Source organism: Acinonyx jubatus, chromosome E4, assembly GCF_027475565.1.
Source record: "Acinonyx jubatus isolate Ajub_Pintada_27869175 chromosome E4, VMU_Ajub_asm_v1.0, whole genome shotgun sequence".
Lineage (NCBI taxonomy): Eukaryota > Metazoa > Chordata > Mammalia > Carnivora > Felidae > Acinonyx > Acinonyx jubatus.
Window position 1 is genome coordinate 47,022,223 of NC_069395.1, and position 23,711 is coordinate 47,045,933.

Here is a 23,711-nt window from a genome sequence, read left to right on the forward strand (position 1 = left end):
TTTGTGTTTTTCATAATTTTGGAGCATTATTTTTAAGACTTGATAGTTTTGGCACAGAGGTGGTTACATACTTTTCTCTTGCCTCTTTAAAACATGAAATGGGGCTATGATGGTTCAATTCATGTGTCAACTTGGAGGGTGATTTTAGGTGAGATTAACATTCAGATCAGTGAATTTTCAGTACATAAATTGCCATGGGTAATGTGGGGGGGGAGGGGGTGTACAATGATTTGTAGGCCTGAACAGAACAAAAAGATCAGCCTCCCTGAGCAAGAGGGAATTCTCCAACAGACTGCCTTTCTTCATCTGCACTATTGGCTCTCCTGGGTCTCCGCCTGCCAGACTTCAGACTAGAACTGTATTTTTTAAAATTTTTTTAATGTTTATTTTATTTTTGAGAGAGAGACAGAGTGAGTCGAGGAGGGGCAGAGAGAGAGAGAGAGAGAGAGGGAGACACAGAATCTGAAGCAGGCTCTGGGCTGTCAGCACAAAGCCTGACACAGGGCTCGAACCCACAAACTGTGAGATCATGACCTGAGCTGAAGTTGGATGCTTAACCAACTGAGTGACCCAGGCACCCCTAGAACTGTATTATTGACTCCCCTGGTTCTGGAGTCTGCTGGCCCATACTGCAGATTTGGACTTGCCATTCATCCTAATTTCATGAGCCAATTCTATATAACAAATCTCTTTCTAGAGAGGTAGATATATAGATACATCTTGTTGATTCTGTGTCTCTGGAGAACCCTGACTAATAGGGGAGCCAAGGAAGCAAAAAGTCTCTGTATAATTTTCAGACCATAAAAATTTATGAAAATGTAAAAAAAAAATCCTTAAGCATTTTAGAGTTTTCTTTTGCAAGGGAGGAAATTAATAATATCCATATGCCCCTGCATCACAATAATTTAATCAAAACCACAGGATTTTTGGTAAGTGAAAATTCATTTCCTGTAATCATATGAGAGAAGTATGAGAAATATTCATTGATATCATTTATGCACAAATTCTGATGCTATAAGGTCTAAATATAACCCCAAAACTCTCAATAACCTTTAGTTTAAATCGTTTAGACTTTGAGCCAGGTCTAACAGCTGCATCTTATAACTCTCCAGCTTTCTTTGAAGCTATTTTGGAATGACCAAGACATTTAAAACATCAAAAGTTAGCCTTCATTTGTTAGGTAAAGTTGTGCTGACATCATCTGAAGTGACACATGAATCTGAAATATAAATTAGCTAAATATCAAATGGTTTTTTTCAATAAAGATTACCCTGTCTTTCTGAACAGTGAGTAAAAGGAAAGGGAATGAATTATCATGTCAGTGACACCTTTGTTCACACCATGGTTCTATGACCTAACAGCTGTCTGTATGTGGACAAGGTATTTATGTGCACTGAATTGCTCATCTGAAAAATGGAAATAATGCTGATCTCCTTTAGAGGCCTGGGAAGATTAAATGAAACACATTGAATGAAAGTACCCAAGCTCATACCAGGTACACAGTATTTTCTTGATAAGTTTAATCTCCCGTTTTTGTAGTTAATAAAAATTTATACTTTTATAGGTTGTTTTTAAGTTTATTTTGAGAGAGAGAGAGAGAGAGAGAGAGAGAGAGAGTATGTGTGAGTGGGGGAGAGGCAGAGAGAGAGGGAGAATGAGAATCCCAAGCAGCCTCTGTGTTGTTGGCATGGAGACTGATGAGAAACGAACCTTGAAATCACGACCTGACCCGAAATCAAGAGTCAGATGCTTAACCGACTGGGCCATCCAGGCGCCCCTATCCTGTGCTTTTATAGTTTTATAATTCATATTCTGTAGTAGTTATAGAACCTAGAGTGTTACTAGTAGCAAAAAGCCTCAAGGTTGTTCATTGTACCCAATATTTCTACATAGAAGTAAACAGAGTTCAAAGAGGATTTTCTTTGCCTCGGGTCACAAAGCTAGTTGTAAGGAAAGCTTTCAGAGATAGTGGAGCATAGTGAATTAAAAGCTTTGGAGTCTGACAGATCCAGCTTTGAATCCACAGGACATTACTTTCTAGCTTTATGATAATGGAAAAATGAACTTCTTTGTGTTTCAATTACTTTATCTTTAAAATGTAGGTGAAAATATATATCTCATAGAGTTATGAAAATTAAATGATAGACATAAAAACAGATTGATTCATATGTAATAAATGAGGATGGTAATTATAATCTTCATAATCTTTCCATCATGTGATTATTCAATTTTTATGTGCAAACATCTGACATTTTTTTACCTGATAGCAGCTCAGATATCAGACTTAAAAATCTTATGTGAAAACTCTCTTTAAGAACTTACTATAAAGCAATAATGAAAACAATGGGTTATACAACAATGAATTCCAGAGCAAGTGGCTATTTCCAGAAAATTCCTAACAATATAAAATAGGCATCTATAAGTTATGCTGGACTACTGGCTTAGGAAGAAGGACAGCTGGGGATTGGAGAAGGTCTTATGTTCAGTTTTCCAACTTTTCTTATTAAATATGACTCCAAACAGTACAGTTTGTATGTTCTGTGTTGAACAGTGTACTCCATTACTAAGGGTTTTCTTTCTCTAAACTATCTGGTTTGTATAGGTTTAATGTTATTATTAAAAATAACATGTGTATTTGTTTTTTGAGAGAGAGAGTGACGATCTTGGCCTGATCTTAGGCTCAGTGCTTGGCACATGGCAATAATAAATGTTCACTATTGTTACTACATTGCCTATAAACTCAACTCTTCTCTCAAGGCCTAATTCAAATCCCTCCTCCTTCTAACTTCTTAGCTGGCCTGTTTACAACTACACTGTACTGTGCTCCACTCACCCACTTTATAAACCACTTCTGTTTTCTATCTTAGCTTTCCTTCCCCTCCAGATCAGTTTTTAAGAGCTTATGTATTTTACTTTATTGACAATTTAAACATTTATGTTTGAGAACATTCTGTGTATCTAAATATACACAGGTTCAAAGCCATTTAAATTGCTCCATTGTGCCGGTGGAATGCGTTTTCATCAGTGAGGTCCCCAAACTGCATCTAATTAGGATGCCTAGGGTCTTCCAGGTTGGGACCACTTGGTATTAGACAAAGCCTTGGATGAGGAAATTAGTCCTAGGTGTCGGGCTCTTCACTGTCCTATCTCCGCTAAGACTTCCCTTTCCATATATAAAAGTTTGATAGACTTTTGGTCCTTCTAGTTCTAAAATAATAGTTCCATATATCTTATGTGAATATATGGAATATAGTTCCATATATATGGAATATATATGGAATATAGTTCCATATATATGGAATATATATGGAATATAGTTCCATATATATGGAATATATATGGAATATAGTTCCATATATATGGAATATATATGGAATATAGTTCCATATATATGGAATATATATGGAATATAGTTCCATATATATGGAATATATATGGTATATCTCACATTGGTCAATGAATACCCAAGGATCAGAATCCAAGTGATTGGAACACGATGCATCCGTGTTGTGTATTTTGCATTTCTGAGATTGAGTGCAGTATTTCCCCTGCAGCTGGCCCCCTGCCCCGGGGGTTCTTCTCCTGGGCAATGGTCGCATCATCTGCTGGGAGCAAAGCTAGAAACCCTAACAGTCTGACCACACTCCTTCCTCTTTTGTGCCTAACGTCAGATCAGTCACCAGCTTCTCCTTGTAAATGTACCTTGATTCTGTTTCTCTCCTCACAAGCTTCGCTTTAGGGGGTAGAAGAAAGGAGGAATTGTTTGCCATTCGCACCTCAGAAGAAGAGGATACCATGACTATTACAGATAAAATGGAATTGCCGAAAATACTTGAGCTCATCTCTGCACATGCGCTCCATGATTTGGACATTGATTTTGCAAATGAGACTTTGTCACATATGTAGAAAGGAAAACCCGATAACAGTAGGAAATTTTTATTTAACTCCAGTCAGAGCATCCCCACACAGTTCAGGTTCTGCTCTGCTACCCATGGGGGCTTCTTTCTTCACTTTGTTTCTTCTAAAGCCTTGAATTGCTCCATGATCTAATATCTTTGCTCCATGAACTGCTCAGTCTTCTGTCTCTAACTTCTTCTTTGATAATTGTTATCACTGAGAAACAATGTCAAACAAAAGACACCTCTTCTCCCTGGCAATCTCACAATGCCTCCACATCATTCTCTGTCTGTCCAGTAAATATTTGCCTCCATCCACTCCCTATGCCTTTGTCTGTTCTTCCCACTGTCTTGTCCTCAAAAGACTCTAAATTTTACTGGAAGAGGTTGGATTGTACTCACCATGTGCCTGATAGTCTTAAGCAGTTGTTATTAACCATTTTGGTCTCAGAAATCCGTTATACTCTTAAAAAATATCATAAACTTCTAAAAGATTTTATTTATGTGGGCTATCTCTATGGATATTTACCATATTAAAAACTGAAACTGAGAAAACTTATTAAAATGTGTATTTATTTTAAATACATTGATGTTGGGGCACCTGGGTGGCTCAGTCGGTTGAGCGTCTGACTTCAGCTCAGGTCATGATCTCACAGCTCGTGAGTTCGAGCGCCGCGTCGGGCTTTGTGCTGACAGCTCAGAGCCTGGAGCCTGCTTCAGATTCCATGTCTCCCTCTCTCTCTGCCCCTAACCCACTCAAATTCTGTCTCTGTCTCTCTCAAAAGTAAATAAAAACATTTAGAAATTTTAAATACGTTGATGTCATATTAATATAAATAACATTTTATGAAAATAATCAAATTTTCAAGAACCAAAAAAAAATGAGATCCATTTTTACAATTATCTTTGTTGTTTGACTTAACAGAAAACAGCTGGATTCTCTTATCTGCTTTTGAATCCAATCTGTTGCTATATAACACATCCTGTAATTTCTTGAAAAACTCCATCACACACTCGTGAAGTAATGAGAACAAAAAAAGGCAAATGACCTCTTACTGCTATCATGAAAATAGTTTTGACCTTGTGGACACCCTGAGAGCTGTGTACACTTTAAGAGCTGTTCCCTAGAGTAGAGAGAGAAACCACCAGCTCTCTTAAGCAATAATGGTTGAGGACCACAAAGAAAATGACAATCTCTCCCTCTCCAAACAAACACTTGTGTTTTAGTCATGTTGCAGACAGCCTTTGCTTCTCTACTGGGAAAACTCTTGGTTGACTCATGCTGCTTCCATTTCCAGACCGGCCTCCTTCCCTGCCCTCGTCCCTCCCTGTTGAATAACTGTGCATCTTTAAAATTAAGAACCGGTTTCTTTTTTTATTTATGAAGCTCTCTCTACCATTTCAGTTTCTCTGATTGGAATTCACCACACCTTCTGGACCTCACGTACTCCCAACCTGTAGCACTTTATTTTAGTAAGGCATGTTAGCATGAACCCCAATGTAGGAACCTGGGGTTTGACTCCTGACTGCGATTTATTAGTTGCATGACCCAGAACAAGTTTTCGAGGTCTTGCTTCTAAGTACCTTGGTTGCTCACCTATAAAAGAGCATAAAATCCTATAAACCTGTAAAATCTTCATGTGGATTTTGTGGTAATCAAATGAGATAATTTCTATGAAATACTTAGAACAGTTCCTATCAGATAGTAATTGCTCAACAGATGTCATCTGTCCCTATTCGTACTATTGTCATAATTATTATTATGTTTCTGCCTCACTTAAATAAACTATATTCCCCGGATCCACCTGTGATGACTGAAAGATAGAGACTGCTCAATGAGATTTATTTAATAGATTAAAGAGTAAATAAAATTTTTAGGTCTTGTCACATTCTTTTTTAATTGCTTGAATAATAGCATGTATTTTGAAATGAGTCAGCATAAAGGAGTAGTAAGAATTATGCGCCAAGAGGGCACAGTGCTTACTTAACTAGAAGTTACCAGTTAATAGGCCTTATGCAAGTAATATCACCATTGTAGAACTTCCATCTGCAGAATAAGCAAAGACTTTTTTGTTCACCTTACAGGATTTTTGAGAGGATAAAAAAAATGCACCCGAAAGCAAGCCAAAAACTGCAAAGGGTCAAGTAAATATAGGGAGTTATGGTTGTCGTTATTTTTAAATAGAGTTAGTTGGTGTTTTAGCAATGTCTGCCTTCTAAGAGACATTAATTCTTGATTGTCTTATATGAAACATTTTCCTTTTTAAAAATTAGTTATTATTAAGGTATGATGGAATTTATAGTTCCTGATTACCAAATGTAGAACATATAACATAAAAGTTGAAACAAAACAGAAATGTATTTTATGGCTTCACAAATGATCTCTTTGTTTCATCATCCCAGGTGCCTGTGGTGGCCATACTGGGCTCAGGTGGAGGGTTCCGAGCCATGGTCGGATTCTCCGGTGTGATGAAGGCACTATATGAATCAGGAATTTTGGACTGTGCTACTTACGTTGCTGGCCTTTCTGGCTCCACATGGTTAGTATGCATTTTAAATCTTAGTTATATCATGCTAAATGTTTTGCATTTATCTACCTCAAACCTTAGAAAAGAAAAGAGGATTTAGAAAATTAACCTTAACTTCATGTTACTGAAGTATTGCAGCTTCATTGAATAATTTGCTTCTTAAAAACGTTTTTTACGGCAAATTCATACATAATGATGACTCTTGTCATAAATTTACTCCCTTTAAGCCTGTTTGTAACTTAAAATGCAGTTAAATGTAAAATTTAAAAATAGATCAATTGAAATTCTATATAAATATCACAGAGGTGGAATAACATACTCCACCCGTAATTAATTTAATCTTCCTATAATTTTCTGATTTGTAATCTTTCAGCAATCATGTCTAAGTCTCCATGATTCACTGGGTATTCATTTTCTTCTCTAGGGCAAATAGAATGAAATGCAAGATACCTTAGTATATAAAAGAAGAAAAACAACTTTTGAATGCAGAAATGCAATAAGTTTCACTGATTTGCATATAATTGTGAAATTAATCCTTTAAATGTATTTATGCGCAGCTAAATCTGGATAGAAACATAAAACATCTGCATGTATAATATTTGTGCACTGTAGATTTGACTTTTCACAAACGTGTATAAAACATGTTCAAAGACTCTACTGTGTACTTTTTGGTTTGCCTAACTCATAGAAGCACATTGAAAATCAAATATTAGTTCTTCCCCAGATGTCTCAACTATGAGTGTCACCTTATTACAAAATGTCTGACTTTGAATTACAAGGCTTTTTAATCATGCAGCCATAGTAAAGTTCATCTATTATAATACTATACTAAATATGTCTAGCACTCTAAAATTTCTGTACCTTCTCATCCTGTGAGATGGATCTGAGTTTTTTCATTTTTCAACTAAAGAAAATTTGACTCAGAAGCCAAGTGATTTGAACCAGCATGTAAAGTCAGGCTTTTGATCCTCTGTTCTAGCATTCTTTGAATTAAACCATAACCTTCTATTGGACAGGTATAGATTCTACATAGAGATTCACCTATAAAGAGTCTACAGTTTCTTAAATATTTTGAATCAGATTCTTTAGCTAAGAAACAAAAACTTAGAATTATGGTTGCCACCTTCTTTGTATGTACCCTCAAAATGATTTATCTCTTTTGAAAAAAGGGTGTAGCCCATCATTATTCTTTCCCTTGAAGGAAAGAACAGGCACCTGCCTGTTTAATGAGTAATATGATGGAAAAACTTGGACCCTTAGATTAATTTGCCTACTCAAGCATTTTGTTATTACTCTTTGAATGGCTTTCTTTCTCTGAATTCAATATTTGTTAGATCCCTGTGGTCCATCCCTGACTGATACATTACAGGAAGCTTACTTTCTTAGACTCAGCTAGTAAAGACAGAGCAGGTGTGATTTGGGGTGCTGATTTGAGGGTATAATAATGCATGTTTAGGCTTAATTAGAGCTGCAATCATTGAGTTGGTTATGGATTTGGGGCAACTTTGGGCGACATCTTATATTCTGTCGGGATTCGAAAAACAAGTCCTGCAAAATGTAATTAAGAGAATTTTAAATGTTACAGGCCAATCATTTAAACATTTACAGACCATGCGTTTCTATATACAAAAATTTCTATATACAAAAAATTGTCTAAATTCCTCAAGATTAGCCTTCACTAATTTATTCTATTTCCTTAAAGGACACTCACTCCTAAAATCCTTACAATTGATTTTCACCTGAAAGCACCTAATTTTCAAATATAATGGTGTCTTGAAATTCTTTTTCTCCTTGACTTTTTGGGGGAGCCAGGGAGGATGAGGTTGGCAGTTGAGACATTTCACACATTAGCTCTCCCTCTTACAAATCCCTCCTACTATGCCTTTTTGTTTTTATTTCATCCTCTCTTATTACTCTGCCCTCCATACTGTCTTTACTACTTTCACTGCTTTTCTCCTTAATGTGAGGAGACCTCCTTTTTGTTCTGTTATATCTACACCCCACCCCCTTGGTAATTTCACCAATTTCTACCACTTCAGCTATTACTACCAATAATTTAGTTCATGGGACTCTAGAACACCCCAAAAGCTAATGGACCAAAAAGGGAAGGAAATCCCTAATGGACAATGCAAAGTAGCTGTCAGAGAAGAGCATCACGTAAAAAATGACCCAGAGGTCAAGGGTGGAGAGTACTTCAAGAAATAGTGGGTCTTTTAATAGAGTGAAACATGGGTGAGAAGCTTAACTTAGAACTGGGTTTGGAAATCTTTAGTGGTTTTAGCAAAAATCACTAAAGGAAATAAAGAAAACTCTTGATCTTGAAATTGCAAGTAAGAAGTGAATAGAAGATGAAGAAAGGTGGGGAGGTAAACCTTTCAGGTGCTGTATTTCAAGAAGGGGAATATAGGAACTCGGGGAAGGGTTTTGGTTTTGTTTTATTTTCAGAATTTCAGGGACTTGGATATTTTTGTAGAAGTCTGAAGTAAAGGAAATAATGTAAAAGGATAGATGGAAGGTAAAGAAATAGGTGGTTTGTGGATAGAAAAAGATTCAGACAGAGACAGGATGGGACAAGAGAAGAAGCACAAGTGAAAGCTGTTCATTGTGGAGAGAAGAGATACTTCCTGAACAGAAGAAAAGGTGGTCAGGATGATGCATGTTCATTTTCTCTTGAACAGTATAGGCAAGAAGGTAAAAAGTTCAAAGGAAGGAATTCGGAAAGACTTGGATAAACAAATTACACTCTTGTGTAAGTTTTTATATTCTGCTGACACATGACCATTACTTGGCACAAATGAGGTAATACGGAAATATTTGGAGAAGCCCTGGACCTCCCAAAAAGGTTTCTGTGATCACAAAAGAGAATTTTATGTAGGACAAAGGCTTCCCTTGTAATTGCTACTACCCTTATGGTAATTATTTCTGAAATTATTTTGGGTTGATACTGTGCTATTCATTACATATAAATGTTAGCCAACCAGTTGGCACAACTCTCTTCCCCAGTACAGCTTCATCTGCAGAATCATAGGGGGCTGTGGGCTCTTGACTGCCACGCTTGTATGACCTTGCCATCTAAAGACAAATCAGAGTAGCTCTGCAATGATAGCAGTGGGGCTCAGTCCATTAAAGTGACCCAAACGGAATTCAAGAAGGAGAACTTTCAGTTCAGGAGTCTGAAGACTTCCCGCAGCATTGAACAATGAAACAATTTTAGGGGATGTTGCCAGATAAGAGGTGATAGTCTAAAAGATCAAGGCGTAAGTTAGAGAAAAATATGTTGTTTGGGGTGGTGACTGTGCTTGGCTTGTTCGCTTAATGAATCTCTCCAGTTTATCACACACTGAATGACTAAATGAAGATTTGCATAAGTAACTGCCTTTTGAGGGGAAAATCAATCTAGAGATTTCTTTAGGGTTTCAGGCTATTTGCTTCACAAATGTCAAGGGTCTTCTCAAGCCATTCCGAATTTTAGTGCTTTTGAGACTTGCTTTTGACAATTTTTTAAGCATAGAAATTCTATATGTTTACCCCTAAGGATTCTGATTTGGCAAGTCCTTGGAGGCCAGGCACTGATATTTTAAAACATTGGCCAGGCGATCTGGAGGAAGAAACTGCACTGAAAATTCCTTGTGCAGTTTTGACATGATTTAGGTATTAGAATTTCACACTTAGCCTAAAATGCATTCATATGGAGAGAATGATGTGTTCCATCATATAAATATGTTGAAAATTAGAGGCCAATATCTTCAGATTTATAGAGAAATAAGTTGAGGATCCTTCCATTCATTAATTAACTATTTGTAGAGGCCCTGCTATGTCTAAGTCACTTAGTTTCAGAAATTTGATTGGTATAATTGGGAATCACGTATTAGTAAAGAGGTGAAAATTAAGACTTAACTATAGAGTTGCAAATTGGGGTGATGTTTGTGTGCTTTAGATGGTAGCATGTCCACAGAAACTAGTAACAGTGAATCCTGCCTTGGTGCAACCAAGGAAACAAAGACAGCTATTTAAAGAAAACTGGCCATTGCCTACCCCTCCATCTTTAGCATCACCAAAGCTAAAACTCAGGTCTTGCATGTCACCATGATGACATCATGAAGAGTCTGTCCAATTCACACTCATGAATTCTAAAAAATAAATGCTGAACAAGCAGAGAACATTAACCCAGTGCCAAAGGCTGAGGTATCTAGGTCTTTTTGTTTTTGGCTAGGGCTTGTATCCTCAAACCAAGTGCTTCATAGTAGGGAAAGAATCAGAGAGGGAAAGGGGGAGAGAAAAATTCCCTCAAGTGAATGAGTTTACTTCAGCATTTAGAGAAAAGAAATGGACTACAACCTTCCTACATGGAACAGAGAGAATTGGGCTGACATCTGTATACTTTTTGGCCATTTAAAAAAATCTACCTCTGAAACTGTGGCACAAGTCCTAGCTTCTGAGCAATCCTCAAACCCCAGAGGAAGGACTTTCTTGATCTAGAGCCAATGGCTAACATTGAGGAGAAGGGAAGGGAAGGGAAGGGAAGGGAAGGGAAGGGAAGGGAAGGGAAGGGAAGGGAAGGGCAGGGCCTTCAGATCTTGCTGGGGACAATTCATGGGGCAAAGGTACTTACTAGAATCATAAGTTGATTCATTTAAAGACCAGCTAAGTAGAGATGGAGAAGGGAAGTCTTAAATAATGTTATTTCAGATTTGAGTAATTACATCTTTCTGCTGAATAGTTGGAAATGACAAACTTCCAACAGCAGAATGATCATATTATTTCCTTTTTATCTGTCTTTTGAAAAGATTATTCTGAGGCTAAATTGTTCTCTACTGACATTAAGTGTTTGGTCCTTTTCTTTATTTTTACCCTGCTTCATTAAGGAAAGGATTTAATGTATCTTATAAAGTAAAACTGGGTTGCATACAATAAGGATAGAAGTGAAAAAAGGTAAGTAAATATATAACTAGAAATTCAATTAAAAATTCATTCTATAACCTATAGCTCTGAAAAGCATGAAACACAGGCTTGAGTTTAAGCTTTCTAAAGTCCAAGGCAAAATCGAACTATGTAAAATCCAATTACATAATATAATTTTTAAAAAGCTAAGGGCAAACCAATTGTCCACGGAGGTAGAAATTATTCTTGTTAATAAAACCAGTAAAGAAGTTCTTAGTGTTCCCATAAAGAATGAAGCATATCCTGGATAGTTCCAGAGTCAACCAGTTAGAGGCACCAAAAGATGTTTTATTTTCCTATTTTTATTATGTTCTTAAATACAAACCAATGCATTCCATCAATGCATGCAATTATTGAAAAGTAGGATGAGGTCCAGAAAACCAGGTGTTTATTGATTTTGATGAGTTATGTGATAGACCTTAGAATAACTACAGGAGTAGATAGACCCTAGTATCTCTCAAGTACTCTAAGCTGTATTTTTTATAGATATTTGGTAATTATCCCAGGCTTGAGTCTGGAGTAAGTCTTTTTTATTTATCTTTATCACATGTTTGGGGGGAATTTTAGGAATCCAATTTATGTAATAAAGATCTTTTAAGAATTCTTATTTGTTTTTATCTATTTATTATTAAGTTTATGTTATTTTGAGAGAGAGAGAAAGTACACATGTGCACACAGGAGAGGCAGAGGGAGAGAGAGAATCCCAAGTAGGCTCTGTCCTGTCAGCGCAGAGCCTGACACGGGGCTTGATCCCATAAACTGTGAGATCATGACCTGAGCTGAAGTTAAGAGTTGGACACTTAACCAACTGAGCCACCCAGGCGCCCCAAGGATTTTTATTTAAAAAAATTTTTTTGTGGGAGGAGCGCCTGGGTGGCTCAGTCGATTAAACGTCCGACTTCGGCTCAGGTCATGATCTCCCAGTCTGTGAGTTCGAACCCCGCATCGGGCTCTGTGCTGTCGGTTCAGAGCCTGGAGCCTGCTTCGGATTCTGTGTCTCCCTCTCTCTCCGCCCCTCCCCGACTCACGCTCTGTCTCTGTCTCTCAAAAAATGAATAAGCGTTAAAAGGTCTCTCATCACTCTCCATTTGTTAACTTATAATTATTCTCAACTTGTCTCCAAAGAACTCTGAATCCAATAAGAAATTCTAATTTCATGTGAAATGGAAGTAGTTTGGTCTCTAAGAACTGAAATCTTATTTAAGAGATTTAATAAGCCTATCAGGGGAGAAGACACATTTTAAATTCTCATTCTGTTATTAATTGGGGAACTGTGAACATTTATTTAAATTCATCCATCCTCTCTTTCCTCATCTTTAAAATAGAAGAATTGAAAGCATTTCAGGTCTTCAAGGCAATAGCTTATGTACAGTTAACCAGCCCAGGCTTCAGGAAGGGCAGGGACCCAGTAAGGGTCAGGTTTCTCCCCTCCCTGAAGGAAAGATAAACCATTGTAGTAGGCATTTCTATTTGAATGTCAAGGAAACAGGAGATTAAACTATGCCCTGTTTTCTCTTTGGTTGGATGAAGGGGTGGAGTATATATTTCTTTCATTATTTTGTTTTCTCAGTTCAGTAGTTCAAAAACTGTGCTTTCCATGTGCTCGGCATTTGCTAGTCATTGAGGCTAGAGAAGATGAATAAACAAAGTTTTCCCAGCAAGAGATCACAAGACTAAGGGAGACAGATAAGTAAAGTCATACTTAATGTTCAGTACGGAGAGCTACAATACTAGAGATATTGGTGCACAGGAAGGAGGGTGGTAACTGAATGTTTATTGTCTAAATATCAAATACCAAGGTAGTATCTACTGATTTCCAGTATTACTAGAAGTGGCCAAATGGCTGGTGGCCAAGAATGTCCATAAGAAAGCATTTACCTTGACGACTTCTTTCTCTCCAGGATTTCACAATCAGATTTGGATGCCCAGAAATTCTGAGACCTACAATTGGCAAGACTCGGGATTCTACCCAGTTGGCAATGGGCAAAATAAAAACAAAAATACATTTGTTAGGAGAATTAGGCATTCACAATAGTTTAGACAGCACATTTCCTACCTATAGTTAATCATTATGGAAAGTCAAATTATCAGATTACTTGACTGGTATTATATCCAGACAAGTAAGTTTATTTACATGACTTAAATGTGTTGTGTTCATCAGTCTCTGATAATCTAATAGGAATTACCCATTCCCAGAGGCTAGACGGTGGACAGCCAGTAAGCCCACTAGGGCATCCTCTCCTCTGGACTGGGCTTGGGAAGTCCACTATTTCCTTTGAGACCTCTCTTTTACTTGGCCTTTGTTGTGGACCAGCTCCTTTCTGATTGATACATTCTTTCCTTAAATGGATTAATATCTTTAATCAGATAATTAAGTTAACCAACCATTTCTAACATTCTTTATTTTTCTTATGACAGAGAGCACCTGCCTTCTTTGGAGACTACTATGTGACGTCCTTTCTCGTTACTAATCATCTTTTGTCTTCTTTACAGGTACATGTCAACCTTATATTCTCACCCCGATTTTCCAGAGAAAGGGCCAGAGGAGATTAATGAAGAGCTAATGAAAAATGTTAGCCACAACCCCCTTTTACTTCTCACACCACAGAAAGTTAAGAGATACATTGAGTCTCTATGGAAGAAGAAAAGCTCTGGACAACCTGTCACCTTTACTGACATCTTTGGGATGTTAATTGGAGAAACACTAATTCACAATGTAAGCTATGGCTCAAACTGCAATCCTTTTAATACAAATCGGCCATGTATGTCATAATGTTTTAATAAAACAAAATGATACATTTGGTTTTTCTTTTAATTTATTTAAATTCAAGTTAGTTAACATACAGTGTAGTACTGGTTTCAGGAGTAGAACCCAGTGATTCATCATTTCCATATAACATTTTATAAAAGTCACTTGACTCAACTGATTCTATCAACAATGTGTCCTGAGTACGCATTGTCCTGCCAGACATAACACTTCTACATTTCCAACTAGTGCTTACTAATTCTTTCTGTGTATCAGTTTTGATGTATAGAGAAGTACTTTTGTATTCTTCAATACACATTTTGACCTCTTACTGTCCACTCCTGCACACCCCAATGGCAGTCTTTTTAAATAAAGGGATGAATACAAGTAGTATTTTAGTAGTAGAGGAAAAACGAGGTTCCCTAAAGAAAGCCAGAAAAGGGAATAAGTCGCATGGAGCAAGCCTATTTGACACATGACTACAGTGTGACATTTCATCTGAAGATAAAGTGTGGGAGACAGAGTCTGTGCCAGGGAATCTGGGGTCCAACTGCTTTCTGGGCTTCGTAGCTGCCAAGTTCTTCTTCAGTTCAAATGTAGCCATAATCTTTAAAAGAGTTACGGTTGTTCTTAGAATGAAGATAATAATTACCTCCATAGAGCTTACTTGTTGTCGTTTATTAGGACCCAGAGATTTCTAGAAGAAGGAAGACTGATTTTTATTAGAGAAGTTTTAAGTGTCTTGATTGGAAGTACTATTTTAAACAGTTTTCTCTCTGTATATGTTTCTATATTGAAAACCATTTCTTTATTTCTTCTGTGGACAGAGAATGAACACTACCTTGAGTAGTTTGAAGGAAAAAGTCAATTCTGCACAATGCCCTTTACCCCTTTTCACCTGTCTCCATGTCAAACCTGATGTTTCAGAGCTAATGTTTGCAGGTATGTGATTTCCTCTTTCAAAGCATTTCCAGGAACCTTTGAACTGCGGTTTCTAATGATTTTCATTAGAGGAAGATCCTAAGCAATTTTAGTTGTCTATTTTAATGTATTTTCGGTAACATAAAAACATTGGAAGGTACAAGAAAATGCTAAGCTAGATGATTTTCTGGTTGGACAGACTATTCCATGAAACTAATATACATTCCAGTTACTAATATACCTTCATTTAAATTAGTAAAATAAAAAAGAAATTATTAAAAAGTCATGAATATAATCACCTCGATTTTAGTTACTCATTCCTCAAGGACTTTTAACAAAATAGTATGCTTTTAGGCAATGCATATGCTTTTGCTTACTGCTTATATTTTCATTAAATTGGGTAACATGATATATGTTTATCATTCAAAGCACCATTTTCGTCTTTATAATTCAGCATTCAAAAAGTACTAGTCTATGCTTCTGGCAGCTGGCGAACAAAATACCTCATATTGTTAAATCTCACATGTAAATATTTGTTTTCTCTGTGGCCTTGCTTCTTGTTGGGTGCTCTAAAAGTATGTGACATCATACTTGTGGGGGCCTTTGCTCGTCCTAATCTGCAATGTGGTAGCATTTCTGACTGTAGATGGTAGGGTTCATTGTAATTTTAGGAAAAGTACCTCAGTGAAATCAGTCACTCCATGAGCTTAAAAAAAGTCATTGTGGATGGAAGGTAATTAACAGATTTGTAGCCAGAATCCTTTTGCAAATTTTACAAGGTCTCACTCTTTTCAACTGACTATTCCCAGGCAAGAATTTTGAATTGTTTATAAAAAGCAGTGCACCTGGAATTCACTCATTCTAATCTTTATCAGTTAATTGACTAAAACATTCGTCATGCTTATGATTCAGAAATCACTTACTATATTTATTATCTTATTCAATTTTTACTATAACTCGGGAAGTGAGGTATTTTTAGCTCTGCTTCTTAGAAGCAAAAACAAAACCTCAGAAAAATTAAATGATTTGCACATTGCCGTGTAGAAACTAAGCAGCAGAGCTGAGGTTTGTTCGCAAAAAGGCCTTGTTCTTTTTATTAAAATAATGGCTTCTCTGGTTACTGACTGTGTAGACGTAGTATGACAGGTGCTAAGCATGAACTCCCCTCCCCTGCCCCCACAGTATGTTGCCCCTGTTCTATAAGACCTTATAATCTGTTTGGGAAATCTGCAATCATTATTAAACAAGTTAAGATACAAGAAAGAAGTTACTGTGCATTGTTCCCTTGACCAAGTTACATGCCTTTTTTAGTCTCAGTTTCTGCATCTGTTACATGAGGATGAGACTCTCATAGTGTTTTCACTAAATAAATGATATAAAGTATGCAAAGTACATAAAAGCAGTGGCAGGCCCAAATTAAGTTTAAGTAAATCTTAAAAATGTAGTGCTCTGTGAAAGCTGTATGAGAAATCAGAGGTCTTGGATCTTAATGATAAATAGGATTTGTATATGAGAGGCAAATTTAATTTTCGAATGGGAGGTAAGGCACGCAGTAGGAGTCTGGGATAACCATGGCATGTCAGCAGCAATTGGGAGCAAGATCTTGAATGTAATGTAGCTCAGAGGGAGAGGTGAAATTTATTCACGTAAGAAAAGTAAGTGCCATGATGAAATTGGTTGTGTTTTGTTTTTGCTTTCCTAGAGCTGTTGTTTTTTTGAGGTCCTGGAATATTTGGAGATAGGTTGATAAATCCTCCTAGTAAGCTAGTCAAATCTGTGCATAGCCAAATAAGCCATTTTACCCCACAGCATTATGCTATGGTCAAATAAGCATTAGACTAATTTGGAAGCCTTGTCTTATTTCTGAGCTGAAATACATTAGGTGGGTCATTTAATCTGATTCTTATTTTCCTCGTTATTAAAAAAAATGATATTAATAAATATCAGGTTTATATTACAGAGCTGTTAAGACAGTCACATGAGACAGGCAGAAGACAGAATATCGTAAAAGAGACCTAAAATATAATAGTGTTATTACTATTGTTAAACTTGTGATGACATTTTGACAGTTACCTTTTTTCATTCTTAACTTTGAAGCAGTAGCAATTCTCAGTAGAAAATCTGATCGAGATAATTAAAGAAGAAGTAATATTTCAGCAAGTGAATATTTTGGCTTCATTTAGAATTGGGAAAGGCCGTTTTATGTTCAGTTGGTCATCTTTTGACCTGGATGTGTCTTATTTGGGCCATCTGCCTAACTGTGATACTGGTACCAGGATGAGAGATACACCATTAACCTTCATTGTTAAGCTTCTATGATAAGGAGATTCAAAGCTGTTTCTTCTAACAGAGTTGGACAAAGCCATCAAGCATTAGTTATGTGGATCTTATACCCGATAAGACATTCAAAAGTGTATGTTATGAAGGTTCAAGTAGCTTGGGTTATTGACGGAAAAAAAGGAGACATGTCTATACTTTATTCTTTTAAAGTTTGCTTAGATTAAAAGTGAATATTCAAGGGAAAAAGTTGAAATATTATCTGAATAATATTTTTAAAAGCCAAGGAGCCAAATTATCTTAGCTTACAGAAGTTTGATCGCCTTTATTTCAACAATATTAGAGAATGTTTTTCTTCCCTTTAGAATCGTTTTAAACATTTTCCTCTTTTGAAGATTTTAAACAAACATTCATTGTTTAAACTGTTAAATATTTTTGACTCCTTAACTACACTGCTTTCGTTTTCATTTCCATTGGTCAGTAAATTGCATTTATTGAGTACAACTTACCAACACCATGTTAAATTCTTTGAGATACCGTCAGAGTAAAAATATGGCATTTTTCCTCAAGAAGGTTACAATCCCATTAACAAGACAAAAACAAAACATGAAAAATGAAAGAGCTGTACACATAGAATATTATGATGTTTTTTTAGTATATGTGCTGCTGAAGTGAGCATGAATATTATGGTCTATCAAAGTGTGTAGAACTGATCTAAGTGTAAGATATCGTACAGATTTATTACAGTCATACAGACAGCTTCATGAGGTGATGGAGCTCCGATTCCATTTGAACATGGAAAGATCTATCAAGTGGAGGTGAATAGTCCTCTTTGTGTGAAACAGGATGAGAAAATGCTCAGAAAGGGGGTCAAAAATATGTTTTCAAGAGCAGTAAAAAGAAACCAGACTTAGTACGAGCCGGTGAAGGGTGGTACATTTGGGAAAATTATTAGTGCCAAGTTACAGAAAGATTTGAATTCCAGACAGAAATATTTTTCTTCAGTTATGAAGATAGTGGGAAACATTTGGTGTTTAGGGGTAGGACAATGAAATTATTTAGTGTTTTTGAAAAAAGTATTTTGTTGATTCATATGGGTAGATTAACAGGGAAAGAAACCAAAAGCAGTGCTATCACTGTGCGTTTGTAATAAAGTCCTGGAACTAGGGAGATACTGATAAGAAGAGCAGAAGACGGAGGTGAAAAGCCCAGAGGTCATCAGTGAAAGGTGGTAATGGATTGGTTTGATGTGAGTGAGTAAAAGAGTGGTTTCAATTTTTGAAAAATTTCTTTTTGAGGGCTGTAATAGTGTTTACCAAAAGAGGTAAGCTAGACTGGGAAGAAAGGTGATTAATTCCTTTCCAGGCAAGCATAGTGGGATGCGACAGTGTATGTAAGTGTAAATCCACAACAGGAAGTTGGAAAGGAGTAGATGGAGGTGTGGGAGAGAAGTTCAAGTTTGAAACATACGAGTTAACAGCAAAAGAATAATAGTCACGCACTACCATGGTGAGTTCTTGACTAAGGAATAAAGAGCAATCTTACCTTGAGAATGCTTTAATTACGTGTACACAAACCACAGCATTAATAAAGATGAGATTACTGGAGAAGTTATTGTGTTTCAGTACCCAAGATAAGGGGATGAGATTCAGAGATTGGTAATTACTTTTAGTGATACAGAAATTTTCCTAGCAGCCTCTGATTCATTGCTAGTCATATCTCACTAACTCCATGTAAATCATTATAAAGCACATCACTTTATGAAGAAAGGTATATGTGCCACTTGGCTTTGATTTGAAATGAATTATGTGTTCTCATCACAACTGTGATTTCATAACTTACTTCACAGAAGTAGAATGTTATGATCTACTACTGAGTAAACAATAAATATACACCCGCAATCCCTTTTCTAAAACTAGAGATAGATGTCATGGAATTCAGAACATTTTAGATTTTAAAGTTTAAAAAAAAAAACTTGCCGTGTATGGTACATAATAACCCCCGGGGATCTTATAATCAAATAGAGTGATTTCTGTAATAGAATGTGTCAATATGCATATTTAGTGAGACAAAAAAAAAATAAGCCATATATCATTCAGGACTGTTTTTTTTTCTGCTGAATGAATTCAGGTCAGATTTTACCACCAAATGAATAGCAAAAAACTTTGTGGAGTTTTAAGTTATCTGGATTTTGGTTTGTTTCAATAGATATTTAATAGTTTCAGAAAGGGGAGTGGATAAAGGAGGGCAGAGGGTTATGGGTTAGGCAAGGGTGGATAATGGTGGAACTTCATAGAGGATGGCCAATGAAAATTGACCTTGAACTAAGGGATAAGAAGGAACAAGCCTTGGAATTGCATAAGGTAATAGCAAGCATTAAGGCACTGCGGTGTCAGTGAGCTTTCTCTTTGAGGAACATTAAGAAGATTTGTGTGGCTCAAGTGGAAAGAGCAAGACCGACATAATGGGAGATTGGTTAGGACATGAGGTCAAGAGGCACTAGCCAGACCATTAAGAAGCCTTGTTGACCGCATTTTTGTGTTCAGTGTAATGGAAAGCCATTGGAAAGCTTTCAGCTGGCATTAGTGTGCTGTGACTTCTATTTTTAAAATTTTGTTCTGGCAACAGGTATCAAAAAGATAGCAGGGGAACAGAGAAGGGATGTTTTAGAAGACTACTGGGGAGATCCAGGGAGGAGGGTATGACAGCTTGTACCAGTGGGGTACAAATGGATGGTGATCCATGGCAGACAAATGGATAAGCAGCCAGTTTTTAACCTTATCTGATAAGAGAGTCTACAGAACTTGAGTTTTTGTATGTAAGATATAAAGGGGAAAGGACTGTCAAGGATAAAGTATATATAGTGGTACGAATATATGAAAAGTAGTGCCATTTACCAAGAAAAGGAAGACTGAGAGAGAAGCAAGTGTAGGAAATGGGTGTCAGAAATGGGAATTCTTTTTGGATGCATAATTAAACATAGTGATAGCCATGGAGATACATGAAATGTAGTAGTGGCTACCATTTATGGAGTGATTAAGATGTGCTATTCCTTCTTCTGATATGGAGTGATTAAGATGTGCTATTCCTTCTTCTGAGTTCTCTACATTTTTAAAACATTTTTTTAACGTTTATTTATTTTTGAGAGAGAGAAGGAGTGTGAGCGGGGGAGGACAGAGAGAGAGGGAGACACAGAATCCGAAGCAGGCTCCCGGCTCTGAGCTGTCTGCACTGAGCTTGATGTGGGGCTCGAACTCACGAACCATGAGATCATGACCAGAGCCGAAGTTGGATGCTTAACAGACTGAGCCACCCAGGCGCCCCTACGTTTCTTAACTCATTAGATTTTCACAATTCTACGGTCTCCTGATTTTATTCACATCCTATAGATTAGGGAAGTAAGACACCAAGAACACAAGTAATCTACCCAAGGTTGCACAGTTAGTAAGAAGAAAAATGGGATTTGAACCTGGGACTCTGGCTCCATAGCCTCTACTCCTAGAAATTATACTTTATTGACCCTATTACCATGTATTTCTTAAGACACTCAGCATAAAAACTTTGTGTTATAATCTTGTGAGTTAGAACAATGGTTAATAGGCAAAATTAAGGAAAGATAAAGAAAAGGAAAATATTAGAAAACAATTTCTTCTACTTTCATAGCCTACTTGCGTTATCAGAGTTTAATTTCTTCTATCACCTTCATGGATTTTACATCTGAGTTAGCAGTTTTCTGTTTTCCATTCTTTAGAATTAAGATGGATTTTATTAAAGATGTCTGAGCTTTTAATGCAAAAGATATTCAGCTTGTACAAATTTGAAGGGATTTTTTTGTTGTTGTTCTCATTTCAGTAAGTTTTTTCCACTGACTTCTCTACAATGGCATATACATAAAGGCATTTGGTTAAGTTTTAAAAAATATTTTAAATAAATGAAAATAATCAAGGCATTGTTGGAAGTGATCTTTAACAGTGTGCATTTCTGTAGTATTTTCCTACTAATGGATTGTGCCTTTTAAAAATGCTTTCAGATTGGGTTGAATTTAGTCCGTATGAGATTGGCATGGCTAAATATGGTACTTTTATGGCTCCTGACTTATTTGGAAGCAAATTTTTTATGGGAACAGTTGTGAAGAAATATGAAGAAAACCCCTTGCATTTCTTAATGGGTAAGTGATCGAAATCTACTCTTTGTCTGCCTGACTGTTTTATATCTTGGTGAATTCTAAGTTATTCTTCATTTTTGCTTTATTTTAGGTGTCTGGGGCAGTGCGTTTTCTATATTGTTCAACAGAGTCTTGGGAGTTTCTGGCTCACAAAATAAAGGTTCCACAATGGAGGAAGAACTAGGTATTGTAAAAACATGTTTCTGTTGACCATATTATGCTAAACTGGCAAATTTTAACATGCATGTATAGACAATTAAATCATCATAAAGACTGTAGTTATTCTGAAGTTACCAATAGCTTGGTTAAATCAACCTAAATATTTCCTGGAAATCATATGTATATTACTTCCTAAATATTATCCTGACACTGAGGTTGTGAATTTCATAAAAACTATCAATTCCTAAGAATAATTTTCAACTAGGCATCTCTATTCCTCTTAGTCATTAAATATCTAAACATACTATTTGTTTCCTTTTATCAAATACAGTTAGTTTTTACAACATTAGACTCATCAGCAGTTAAACACAATATGACACCTAAATTCACACTTGCGGGTTTACTTAACTCTAAAATACTAACCCACTAGAATTCTGTTAGCTTCCTATAGCTGAGTCACGTCAAGAAGGAGGAAAAAATTATTTCAAATCACATCTAGTAAATGAACACTAGTGGTTTTCTTTAAATCTAACTTCCTGTCCCATAACAAGTTAAAATATAATATTTACAAAACTTGAAAAAGTAGACCAACTCATTTGAGGACCAGTGGTTTTCATTCGTTATAAGATGAACGACAGGAACTTTTATGTCTCGTTTGATGAGTAAATTTGACTCAAAGCAAACAAAATGAAACATACCTTCAGTGTCTCCCAAGTGCCGACCCTGTTTCCTTATGGCTACTTTGATTGGCTGTGGAAAGGAACAGTGCATGCTAAATCTGAATTGGGAGTCAGCCCATCAGGGACTGGGGAAGAGGGTCCTGTAGATTATCCGCACACTAACTACCTACTGTCTCTTCTCTGCCCATGAAATATCACAATCTATGTAAGGATAGAGTTAACAGAATAGCATAAATGACTTTTTCAACAATCATTTGAAGAATACTTGGATGTAAAAAGCTTAATGTAGGATTTTTTTTGACCAGCTGCCCTTAGCTTTTCCAGGCAGTGACAGTTGGTTCAAGTAAGTTTTATATGCAAAAAAGAAAAAAGAACACAATTGTAGCATTAATTAATGCACTACAAATTGGCTTATAAGTAGTGTTATTCATCCTGCAAGATTGAGTTTAGCTATTTGATATGTGTATTATGCTCACAGCAGGTCTCCATGGTCCTTAATTTTGTTATTAAATAGTATCATTTGTATTTTTGAGTAGCTGTTGATAAGTAGTGGAGAAGTGATCTTAAGGACTGCACTAGAATGAAAGATTTTAAAATAACAATAAAAACAATAAAGAAAGCACTTTGCCTTCTGTCCTCTGAGCAGCACTCACTTAACAAGCAGTCAGGGTTGGTGGAAGTTTTGAGCCTGCTCCGACCTTAACTTACAGAGCCACGTTCTCTGAAGGGTAACTATAAAGCCGAGCGTATCGTGCTGAAATGTTCTGACTTGACTTTTTGCAATGAGCATCACAGCGCAGATGGATAAGTAGCCACCTAATTGTGCAGAAATCACTAACTCTTCTCAAAATTATGTGAAGATTTCAGAATGAAAGAGGAAAGAAACAGAAGGAGCCCATGTTATAATGCTTGCTTCTCTGAGCTCCTTCTCTGTTGAATGATCCAGATACCTCCAGAGCTTGTTATTTTTTCCTCCGATGGCAGGAAGAGAATAGGACTGAAATAACAGATCCTAAGGTGGGTGAGACAATGGCTGAAGGCCAAGGAAAAGGAGAATGTTTATATTCAACAGTCTTCAGAATATTCTTTGCTGTTGGATGTTTCCTTTGAGGCCAGTGGTTTGGCGGCCTATTTACTTGTCCTCTGTGTCAGACTGTGAGGGGTATTATGTGCTTGTGATCCAGGATGCGTGTTACCTCAGATTAGGTAAGGCTTTCCAGAAATGAGACCAGAGAGGTGACTGAGGGGAATCTGAAGACTCCTGCTGATTCTTTTCATCCACGGGCTGATTAAAGTTTACCTCTTAAAGGGGTGTTCAGAGGTTGTTTCTGTTTTTGCTTTTTCCCCTCTGAAGAAAGATATTACGGAAAATTGGACTATAATCCGATAACTCGAAAT

General features: G+C 36.6%; 1 protein-coding gene and 1 long non-coding RNA gene across 7 annotated transcripts in view; one reads left to right on the top strand and one right to left on the bottom strand.

Annotated features, from left to right (window-relative positions):
* Nucleotides 1-23,711, top strand: part of PLA2G4A (phospholipase A2 group IVA) — a 158,686-nt gene that overhangs the window by 95,775 nt on the left and 39,200 nt on the right. For all 6 annotated transcript variants that reach the window (XM_027074337.2, XM_053209800.1, XM_027074338.2 and 3 more), the window contains 5 exons: nt 6,300-6,436; nt 13,859-14,081; nt 14,939-15,053; nt 21,340-21,477; nt 21,566-21,658. In XM_027074337.2, the coding sequence (XP_026930138.1) occupies nt 6,300-6,436; nt 13,859-14,081; nt 14,939-15,053; nt 21,340-21,477; nt 21,566-21,658 (706 nt within the window). The remainder of the gene's footprint in view (nt 1-6,299; nt 6,437-13,858; nt 14,082-14,938; nt 15,054-21,339; nt 21,478-21,565; nt 21,659-23,711) is intronic.
* LOC128313124 (uncharacterized) lies at nt 13,120-17,155 on the bottom strand. The gene is made up of 2 exons (XR_008293383.1): nt 17,106-17,155; nt 13,120-13,330 (listed from the first exon to the last, which is right to left on the bottom strand). It is a non-coding gene; the product is annotated as an uncharacterized LOC128313124 (long non-coding RNA).